Raw genomic sequence first — 12454 nt, forward strand, 5'->3', positions numbered from 1 at the left:
TAAATGCACTAAAATTTGAATGTTGGATATAAAGTGTCTTATATCATATATCTAAATGTATTTTATGATTCATTGATATTTTTTTAGATTTGTATTAGATATACATTACATAATTAAATAGTTTTATTATAAAAAAAAATAGAATGATTGAAAGTATAAAAAAAACCTGTACATTGATTTACATCATCATAATTTTTTCCATAGCTATACAAAAAGAAATATTTTCTTACTGTATTGTGATGAACGCCTGTCACAGAATACGTCTAGCGAAGTCAAGGAATAAACAGGAACAAAAACTACGCTATAGGAGGGACTGCCATATACGCTATAGGAAACTTCGCTATAGGGGGGGTTTACTGTACATTCTAAAAAAGCATTGCTTGATAAAAACAGATCTTCATAATTTGATAATTTGTCTTTAGTATTATTACACACACTGTTAACACTCGTAAATTTATTATTTAGTATCAGAATTGTACCAGACAAGGTTTATAATAAAGAACAGATTCTAAGGTATAAAAAAATAGTATTATTTTGTTACCACATCATTCAATAGTTAACGAATTCAAAGGGCAATCATTCAATTGAAAAAAATAGATAACCGACTTAACGATATAAATGTTGAAAGATATAATAAAATCTTAGGCACCAATACCTTATAGTTGGACAGCAATACCTAACAGGATTATGAAAATAACAAAATACCAAAATTTATAGATTTTCTAATTTAAAGTTTATATCAAAACTTTAAAAGTATTAACTGTAAAAGCATCATCATACTCAATCATAATAAAAATATGATTAAAAATGATTTATGATTTTTTTACTGTAGTAGTTAATTGAATACATAATGTAAATAATTTACAATTAATTAATTTAGATGTCCCCAATTGTCACTGATTATTAGATAAAAGCCTTGAGCTAACATCTGTTATGTTACAGCGTTAAAAATACTATCAGAATCAAAATTATAATATTTATAATATTTATAGATTATTACAATTTTTTAAATAAGAGTTATACAAGAGACAACAATTCATTATAAAAACATCCCAAAAGAAATGTCTACAAGAGTTAGAATGTATTAATCAAGCTATATATAGATATACAGAATATGAAAAAAATAGCTTTTCGTATACCAAACAGTTAAAGAAGTACTATCTAAATGTATTTATAACTAGAATGAAAGTGAATAAGCAATTAAAGAAAGAAACTAAAATATCTTTTGATTGTAGACCTCTCATTAAAAATCTTATTATCTATGATAACACAAATGAAATAAATTACCTATTTAAAAAATTACATGTAGGCCGCAGTGGCCATTACTCGGGGGCTCATAACTTGTGATTGCTTGTGAGCCATGTGAGTCCCTCGTAAAGGCCGTCCCCTGAAGTGGCGCACGACGGTTGAACGTACCAATTGCGGTCGCGGATACGAGTAAGTCCTAATTTTTCTTGGATCTCGTGAGGTTTCATAGCTGAAAACACATACATAAAAGTCAGTCATCATTATCGTCATTTATATACTTATAAATCTCATACCGTCTGGTAAATCCTGCTTGTTCGCGAATATCAGTATAATTGCATCTCGCATCTCGCGATCGTTGATAATTCGATGTAGTTCCTGCCGCGCTTCGTCTATACGGTCCCTGTCGGCGCAGTCCACTACGAAAATTAATCCTTGCGTTCCTATAAAATGTATGTACAAGATTTGTAATAAGAACGAACACGCAACGAAGGATATTGATGTATTAAAAGGTTACCTGTATAGTAGTGCCTCCATAAAGGTCTAATTTTGTCCTGCCCTCCGACGTCCCAAACATTAAATTTAACATTTTTATACGTAACAGTTTCGACATTAAATCCTACGGTAGGAATTGTGGTCACTGATTGACCCAATTTTAATTTGTACAATATAGCTGAAAACGATTGGTTAAGGAAAGTACGGTAATACATAATAATACAGATCGAAATTTAAGGTGAAAGCATCATGTGAAATATACCAATTTATGAGTAGGATTAAACAAAATTGCATGATCGTAATTCAAGACAAATTCAAGAGAGTAAAACTTGAGATCTGAATTTGCAGAGGAATCATAAGATACTAAGGCAAGAAAAATTATTTATTAAATATAAAATGTACACTAAATTAAATTTAGAATTTTCAAATTAATGTTTTAGTCCAATTTAGAATTATTAAGTGAATAATATGTTAAATATATAATAAACTACATTATTAACAAGTTCTTGACATTGAACTTTTTTAATTACTGAAAATTACTTTGGTAGTAGAAAAATTATATTACACCCAATTCATTTTTTATACGATAGCTAGGTTCCAACAAAAATGGACATTGCTAGAAATGTGTGACACGTCTTTGCCTGATTTAGGAAATGTTAATGAGAACTGTTTTTTTTTTAATTATCATTTAATATATTTAAAAAAATTTTGTCTGGACTGATGATGCAATTTACGAGCAGAATATATTTTTCAAAACAACATTATTATTTTTTCTCATTTTTTAGTACAATTTTAGCACAATATGACAAAATAAAATCGTGTTAGAACAAATAATTCGTGTAAAAATATAGTATTCGTTTTTTTAGCGGAAGGTGTTATTTCAAAACCGTGGAAAAATAGAGTTGGGTGTATTTTGTACTGGTGAAAAATATGACAATATCATGTGAGATTATACAATGAATGCCATTCATATAAAAATATCATATCTAATAAAATATAGTCATCTTTCAATATATGAAATTGTTCAAATACCTGTAATTGAACAGAAGATATTACATTATTAACATGTTCTTGTTGCATGAGTATATTTACTTAAATATATTTGCTGTACTGCATATTATTATATTAAAATATTTAGTATAATTAATTCTAATAAATCGTTATCTAGTAGATGTTATAACTAAGTAGAAACACACTTTTTCAATCCCTATATTTAAATCTCTGGCCATTGTATTCAGTCTGTCACTCCCAATTTTGTTGAAAAATTGATTTTGCAGGCAATTGGTACGAAAATTATATTATTGTCATTGATTAATGCCAGCAAAGTTTTTTGTTTGATTGATCCATTTGTCAAATTTAATCATTTATGAAAAATTATTATCCGGTGCCTTAGATGTTAGTAAACAATAAGCCTTAGATTACGCTGACTTCGGCAAAGGCTTTTGAAAGAATTGATCATAAAATTGTATTATTTCAAATATATACACATGTACATATATAAAACAAAAATCAGAGATAATCTAAATTTATGCCTTTTAATGGATGTTTACGTAACAAATTAAATTTCGAGTTCCAGCTTCCTGCTTGTTTTTTTATTTATATAACTCACTACTCATTAGTTAATTAATTTAATTACTGACTTCTGGCGTTTTAAGGCAAAAATATTTTACAAGTAAGGATCGTTATTCCTACATTTTAGAATAATATTTAACTATTGAAAAGTTTTAAATGATATTTTACACTGGAGTACAAGGTTAACTAACATATATTTAAAAAATTATATCAATGAAATTGAAAAAATCCATTGGGCAAAGACAGCAAAAAATAGGTAGATTTTTGTATGTAAAATATGGACAAATATTTTTTTTTAATATATTTTATTTATATTATAATTTTTTTATTGTGTCACCATTTTAAAACAAGATGGGGGGGGGATTAACGAACTAATATTTACAAGGACAGCTTTTATAAAAAGTTTCGTGTTAATATGATTAAAACTACAGCAGTTATTGTTTCATTGACTACTTTAAAATGAACCACAATTTTTTTAAGTTACTCAAAAATATTTTGCACGGACCCACCCTTTTCTATGCAGCTGTAGTGAGACATTTAAAATTATTTGTACAAATTTAATTTTTAACAAAAAAAGGCTATGGATATTTACTCGAAAAATTCGCTTACAAATTTCTGAGTTAACTATATCCCAAAAAAATATAAAAAAAATTAAAATCGATATTTTATTTTAATTTCTATTATGGAACGTCTTTGACTTTTATTTTTTAATAAACGCCATTTTAAAAATATACCTAGTAAATATCTCGACAAGTACATTAGCCGACCTAATTTGTGATATTATTTCAAAATGGCGTATAATAAAAAAATAACCTTATAAGAAATTAAAATAAAAAAAGAACAATATTATTATTTCATTTATACAAGATTTAACGGTTTTTGATGATGATTTTTAAAGAACATTTTTGCTGTAAATTTTAATTGAATAATGATTTCTAAGAATGTATTACTTTTACCACATTAAATTATAAATTATAAGAATAATATTTTTATTAATAAACATTATCCCGTGAAATCTCAGTATAGCGAAGCTAACGATACTGAAGAAAAAAATTCGTTATATTGAATGTAAGGAAGATGATATATTTTTATTTTATTTTTAATTACCATACTACTACATACAGCATAAAAATAACCTCTTACAAGACTGACAGATCGTTTTTTGTCCATTTTTAAGGATACACAATAAATTTTGTTAAAAAAATGTTTTGGATCACACCCGGCTCTCGCCAAGTCAATTACGAACTGAATTCGGAGAAATATTGTATCAAATTGTAATGTCATTCTTAAATTTTAATCAAAATTCGTTATACTGAGATCAGTCTTCGTTACAATGAAAACATTTTGTATAAAAGTTTTTCAGGGGCAAATTTAAGATTCGTTATACTGGGAATTTTGTTATTTCGATATTCGTTACAAAGAGATTTCATTGTATATGTTACAGTTAAAATATATTAACAGTGAATTCATATTTTCAATAGTATAAATATAATTTCACTACCTCAGCCAGTCAAAATTATTAAGCAATTGATTTATAATTTCTTTGTCCAGTACCAGTAAAATTGCATTTATTCACAAGCGGATAATACGCGTATTTTAACATCGTTTGACAAAATACTACAATATTTAAAATAAATTAAACCAAAGCGAAATAACTAAATGAGAATTCTACTATAGTAATTTTAATAACATACATTAGATCAGGTTAGGTTTGGTAAATTCGTTTAGGTTAGGTTTAGATTTGAACAGTTTAGTATCCGTCTAATTGAGTTTCAGTCATATAATTCCACTAGTGATTATGAGTTAAATTATATTATCGCTAGTGAAAATAATTTAACTGAAACGACAGTGAAAATATACCTTCACTAAAGGGTACTGATTGGATATATCAATCATGTTTGATACACTATTTCAACATAAAATACCTCAATTTACCATTAAGTACATTTGTAAAAGGATACTAGTCTTTCCTGCGGCGTCCAAGCCCAGCATCAAAATTCGCATTTCCTTATTGCCAAAAATCTTTGACAACAGCTTCCCCATCTTGAAGGCGTCACCCCTTGGGGGTCAACTGTAACAAAAATAAATAAAAAACATTAACACAGATACATTACAGACGGCCTTAACATACATCTAAAATAGTCCAACATCTGTTTTAAATCTAAACACATACAGCGCTTTATAGCCACAATGAAAATGATTCACAGCGAAAACGAGTCTAAGAATATATGGAGCTCTAAGCCATCAATGATAATCCAGTTACACGCAATCTATACACATATCTAATAATACGATAGAAATAAACATAGTAGTGGTGGTAGATAAAAATAAAGCTGGCGTAAAACACAAACGGGCGGAAAATTAAAGCGAGCTTTCGCACATAGGTGCTGCGAACAAGGAGTCAGGGGTTACAATTTATGGCTTGCACCATAGACTTTTTCGCTTTCGACTCCCTATCCGAACCCAACCCCCAGTCGACCGAATCTAGTAGAGCCTTCAGATTCGGCTCGCGCTCTCGAAAATTGGCCACTCGAAATAATGTCAAGAGAAGAGAAAATATAACTCCTATGTGGGTTTAAGTTAGGGGCTAAAAGGACTTGAAAAGAATGTTTTTAAAAGATCCTCTCGAGTTCGACACGCAAACATTATCGGTGCACGATTTTATTCTTCGATTCGATTCGATTCTTAAACATCTTTATTGGTTTCGTATATAAACATAGCAATTTGAATTAAAAATATTAATTAATCTTAGCTTCGATAGTAGTATCTCATTTTAGCTATTAATAACAGAGCCAAAAATATAAATAAAAAAATGTTGACCTTTAATTTTACAAAAAGGCACGTGTAAGTAAACATAAAAACAACAACCACGCAAAATGTATTTATGTATTTAAGTTTATGAAAAAATGTGAAACGTCTATGTCATGGAGAGGTAGCGTAAAGCTTTTTCAAAGTTCCAATTTCAAAAGATCCTCTCTCCATAAGCACAATTTATGTACATATATTTATATATAAATACGTACTATTTTCACCATATAACATACATTCTTAAAAATCATGTTCAAATGAAAAAACGATTATTTATGATTAGGACAATATATAATAGTATTGGTGCACATCGAACAATAATTCACTCACTTGAACGTCCATAAAAATTAACCCTTTGTAGTCCAAAGTTTTTTATAAGTATTGCCCCAAGTCCATGCCATTTTGAATAAATATATTTAATTAAATAATTTAATGGTTATTGAATATAATAAAAACTATTTATTCTATTATATCATTCTCACTGTCGTGAGGTACCGAAGCTGGCGAGTGTACGAATACCGGGCTCTCAAATTTTCACTGTATTTAAAATATATAATAAAATAAAAATCATTTTTAATGTAAGTAAATCTAAAGTTTTATTCTGAAAGTTAAAATTTAAATTAATGTTTTACAATTTTGCGTAGTTTCCTTTCGAACACATCCGTAGAAAATGGGATTTTTTATTCTATATTATATGAATAATAATAATTATATTTTTAGATAATTATCTTCAGAAATTGAATTATATATTTATAATATAAATATTTTTTTAATTGTAGTTATTTATTACTAAAATTTTGTTTTTTTAATGAAATTAATTTTTATAATTGATTGGAATTTAATTGATATTAATTCACTCATATTAATCTTATTAGATTATAAAAATGTATTATTTATAAGAAATTTTATTAATTTATTCTTTTGTTATATTATATAATAAATGAATAATTAAAATACGTTTTATTTATTTTTTATTTTTTTCATTCACATTGTTATCAATTTTAAGATATAATTCTAAATAACTTAAAAAATGTTCAGACTTTATGAACTGCCAGTAAGAAACAGATATCCAATACGTGTAGACAAAGGACTCCAAAGGTGTTATTGTATTTATTAAAATCGCATAATATTTTTACAAACATAAGTTACATTATTTGTAAGCCTCAAAAAGTCGCGGCTATCACGCGAAAACGCGTGAACGGTGCGTAATGTTAAGTGTTTATTTTGTTTTTATTTATTTATTCGCGCGTTTTTGACCTTGTTTGAATCAAGAATGTGTAAATTTAAATCTTTAATTTTTTTAATAGGATATAAACATACCTTGGAGCGTTAAAATTTATAAACGCGTGGTTTAGTTTGGAATATTATTGAAATTTCTGATTTGTGAAATACAGTTAAATCTCTTTGTAGCGAATACCAAAATAACGAATCTTCAAATTATCCCCGAAAAACTTTCATACAAAATGTTTTCATTGTAACGAAAACTGATCTCAGTATAACGAAATATTTTGATCCTAATTCAAGAATGACGGTACAACTTGACACAATATTTCTCCGAATTCAGTTCGCCGGTCCTCAAACTTTTTTTATAAAACATTTTTTTAACAAATTTTATTGTGTATTCTTAAAAATGGACAAAAAACGATCTGTCAGTCTTGTAAGAGGTTATTTTGATGCTGTAGTAATATAGTAATTAAAAATAAAATAAAAATATATCATTCAATATAACGAATTTTTTTCAACTGTCCCGTGAGCTTTGCTATACTGAGATTTCACTGTATTCCATTTCGAGCTCTGATATAGTACACACATTCATATATCACAACTAATAATGTTATGACGTAACAGCACCTCAGAGAGAGAATACACCGAAAGATCTTCCAAGTACCACTGGAATTTCTAGAAGGCACACAAGTACATAAATATCACTCATATTTACATAACAATTGCGCGCAAATCCCGTAATTAATTAAATCTACGAACACGTCAGACAAACTTTGACACAAATACCAATCTCAATGATTGGAACCTTTCTGAACTCCTGAATAAATGCATAAATTCAAGACTGAAGTAAATCACCAACCACCTGTAAATGTGCCGCCATTAAAATGAAAACACGCGTGGATACATTGACCCAGCTAATTGGATTGCGTCACCAATTCCAATAAGCTTATTTATATACCACCAGCGAACATGAGCATTACAATATATACACACTAGAGAGCTTTCGCGGCACGATCGATCGAACTTCGCAAATTATATCCATATAATACACGTGTACATTCGAAGCTCGGAAAATATTTTAGATTGACTTGATAAAGACAGTTATGAATACTAACTTATTATTACTTCTTTAAATTGCGGACACATTTTAAACTAATTATGTTAACGTTACGCGGACCCTAACAAAAACAGCAGTTTCATAAAAAAAATTACTTTCCTAATATCCTTCGTTTATATTTTTCGCGAAATTTCAAGGCACCCAAATTCCATATAACGCCATATCGATTTTTGCGAATTGATTACTCGGCGTCAGGCGAGCGCCGACGATTGAGGCGTTTCTGTCATTTCTGTGATTATTTCCGGGATTTAAATCTATCCTCGTGTACTTCGAGAGCTTTCGGAAAGCGATGGGATACCGCAATAAAATTCATAATGAAATAAAGTGGAAGCACTTTGGCAAGCGAATCGCGCAGGTTCGCAAACTTTTTTAACGCAGGCCGGTATGCGTGTATTATACATACGTAGGCACCTGCATAATGTATATGAAGTCAAAAAGCAAAAGTTCCCGTTGAAAGAGTGTGTTAAAAGTTTAATCTTGCGGTTGAGTAAAATTTTGAGAATTGTTTATAAACATGTGTATGTGAAATCCTGTATAAATGTTGATGATTAAAATGTTGTATGTTATGCATTCATACATGTACACATATATAATACATATATTATACGGTATTGCGGTTGTTTTAAAGCATATGCTCAATTTTATAAATTGCAAAACATATCACAAATTAATAATGAAATTGGGTAATTTTTACTATACACATATGCATCCAACAATATTTGAAAAAAATGATGTAATACCATTTATTTTAAAATTAAAAGCTTAAAAACCAGCGACTTGTATAATAGACCAAGTAGAAATTAAAAAATAAAACAATTTTTCGTATCTATATTTTAAATAAAATAAAAGAGATTTTCCGAGTTCGTTTTTAATTTAATCTGTAAAAGTTTAATGTTTATTAGTTCGAGCCAATCTACATACACCATATTTCAAAGATTAAGAGTCAATGAAAAAATACAAATCTATGCAGAATTTACATTACTTTAAAACATAGAAAAACGCTAATGCCTGCAGTACACTCTCTGGAAGTTGGCCAAGGACGGAGAATATAGTGGGAGCTTCGGGGTTACTTCGGTCGAGTTCGGTTCTGCCCGCTCTAAAATCTCTCGGAAGTTGTCCGAGGTTACCGAGAACGGGAGGTAAAGTGGGGGTAATTCAGTCGACTTGGCCAGCTTCGAGCGCTTCCAAACGTTGTCGGCAAACGGACCGAAGTCAAAGGAATCGAAGTCGGAGCTGCTCTTTCGAGCGCGTGCGGCGAGATACTTTCCCTTTCGCTCTCTCGCGTGTTAAGTGACGAGAGTGAGAGATAATGATATGGTTTTTCGCAAACTAAGATAAAACGAGTAACTGGGTTCAATTTCAGTATGCGCGTAGGCGTCCTATAGTCAACACGCACGTCGAGCGCTGTATCGTAGTCACGTGGTCAAGTTATAATACCACATTCTTATCGGGAACTTCCAACACTCTTACTGACATCTTTGAATATTTTAGGGCACAAAAAGGGATTAATTATATATTTTTTAAATATATTCTTTTAACAGATATCGTTAAATTTATAATTAAAAAATAATTAGTGGTACTTGATTTTGTTAAAAAAAATCGTTTCTAATATCCTTCTTTATTTTCCTAGATCGGTTTATATAAATGTCACAACATAACGAATTCTTATTTAGAATCGATGGCGACAAATTCTAGGATAGTCACAGATGTGGTGTTCATATTCTGAAGTATCATTTTTATGCCTTATGGTATTTTGCAAAAGCCGACAAAGATTTGGCGTAAATTAAATATTTACGACCGAAAAGTTTTCACTGATATTGTATTGGTGAGTGCCCACACAAACTTTTATAATTAGCGTAATTTTAATAATATGACAATTTAAAAATTGCGATTATTTGGCACATTTTTCGATCGCGCGCAAATATGCCAGCTGTACGTGACAGCAGCTGCCGTGCGGACGTCATTCACGGCATATGAAATTTGTAGCAGTGTGGCCGCTAATCGGAAGTCGGCGACCTCGGCCGACTTCAGTTGAACTTCGGTTCGGACAACTTCCAGAGAGTGTAGTACAAGCATAATATGTTTAAAAAGAAAGAAATTTTATAAACACAAGCCGCGGGGTATAATATAAAAAAATATTATTTTACTTCAGTGAAAGGTTTGAAAACCAGTTTTACGTCCATTTATTCGTGATAATCACCAGACTGGGACAAAACTTAATATCAGTGTTCGCAAAACACCGAAAATTTGATTATAAAAAGAAACATTTTTATATTAAGAAAAAGTGAAAGGCATTTTTAAAGGTTAACCTTGTGTATCCGAAGTATAAATTTTCAGTTAACATTTTCACCAGTAGATATATATTTTTACCAGGGAAAATATAATTTAACTGATAGGCGCTAATATGCTTCTTGAAAATGTTTATGAAACTCAATTTGACAGTTGCGAAACGTCTATTTGCTGTTCAAACCCAAACCTAACAAAATTTATTAGGTCAAGTCCAAAATACAAACTAAGCCAACTCATCTCTCATGGTAAAATAAACTGAAGAATAAGCAGACAGACATCGCATCTCACATATTGCTCCATAGTTTGTCTGCATTTCGATATTATGTTTTTAAAATATGATAGTTATCTTTACTGATATTACTATGGACTTCAAATATAAGAGGGCTGATCAAAGTATATTCAAACCCAATTTTGATCAATAGAAGAGCGAAAAAAATAATTATCACTTCTCAGAAGGCAAAAATTCACGTCAAAAGCAATAAAATCGTGTCGGCGCCGTCGCAGTGGGAACGCTCGGGAACGAGCGTTCCCACTGCGACGGCGCATTGATCGCCTATTGATCGCCTATTGACGGCCTATTGATCAAAATTCGGTTTAGATATGCTTTATTATATTACCATTCGTAATGTTGTTATAAAAAGACATGCGATGACACGATTTTATTGCTTTTTACCTGGACTGGAAATTCACTATATGGCAACACTGAGCAGCAAAGAAAACACGACTAATTATCATATGAATATTATGAGTAGATATTTTTAATAATTTTTAATCCCTAATATTTCGCATAAAATATGATTTCAGAAAATATGTCGCAACGGAGGCTAATTTTTATATTTATTTGTAGCATAGAAAGGGTTAACTTGTACCTATTATTATTTATTCAATAAATTATATAACGATGTAAAAAATATATAATGTGCCATTTGTGTCATAAGGCCTGTAATCATTGTTTTCCCAGGGCTCGGGTGATAACCAAAATTCAACAGCGAATTCTTCGCGCAAACTTTCGTAGCTTTAGCTAATTGAGCTACCCTTGGACCAACTTTTGAGATTTAAGACAAAGAAAATTCATTCAAATACTTTAATTATTCTGACAGATCTCTTAATAATATTTATCTAGCAAATTATATAACGTACTTAATTATTTTTTTATATATTTATATACATATTATTTTAGCACACCTTTGATTAAATTATGATACGATTAACCCAAAGAGCTCATAACATCCGACAATAGCGTCAAATAGCTATGTTAATATACATAGAAATGGAAACACAACAGTCTGTGTATAATGTTAAAATTTTAATCCAGACCGACTCGAGTTAAAACAGAATGAATATTTTAGGGTTAGCGCCGCCAGTTTTAATAATTTAACCGTGAGCATCGCCTAAAACTTTACTCATACGCCTCACAGTTCAGAAGCAATTAATAATATAATATATGACAATACGACACATATAGATATCAAACACTTAACTATTTGATAGACATATAGAAAATCGATTTTCAAACCAAAAATGTAATTTCCAAGTTTGACGAGTGGTTTTCAACGTTTGCCATTGTGTTTTGATTGATGATCGAAAGTCGTGATGCTAACCACGTTGTACTTGAATAACATGCTGCCTATTTATATAGTACTGAGAAATCCCGAAGTCACAGAGGAAACTTTTTATTAGATACACATAGGTGAAAGACTTCAT

At 29.9% G+C, this 12454-nt stretch overlaps 1 protein-coding gene across 2 annotated transcripts in view; it reads right to left on the reverse strand.

Moving 5' to 3' along the window:
• Arf6 (ADP-ribosylation factor 6) overlaps positions 1-12454 on the reverse strand; it is a 58664-nt gene that overhangs the window by 1541 nt on the left and 44669 nt on the right. For both annotated transcript variants that reach the window (XM_088205710.1, XM_088205711.1), the window contains 4 exons: positions 5274-5383; positions 1763-1918; positions 1542-1688; positions 1288-1477 (listed from right to left, as the gene is read on the reverse strand). In XM_088205710.1, the coding sequence (XP_088061836.1) occupies positions 1335-1477; positions 1542-1688; positions 1763-1918; positions 5274-5355 (528 nt within the window). In that variant the 5' untranslated portion in view covers positions 5356-5383 and the 3' untranslated portion in view covers positions 1288-1334. The remainder of the gene's footprint in view (positions 1-1287; positions 1478-1541; positions 1689-1762; positions 1919-5273; positions 5384-12454) is intronic.

This window comes from Plectrocnemia conspersa, unplaced genomic scaffold (assembly GCF_051122295.1).
Source record: "Plectrocnemia conspersa isolate PC_06_02 unplaced genomic scaffold, ASM5112229v1 ptg000002l, whole genome shotgun sequence".
In the NCBI taxonomy this organism is placed as follows: domain Eukaryota; kingdom Metazoa; phylum Arthropoda; class Insecta; order Trichoptera; family Polycentropodidae; genus Plectrocnemia; species Plectrocnemia conspersa.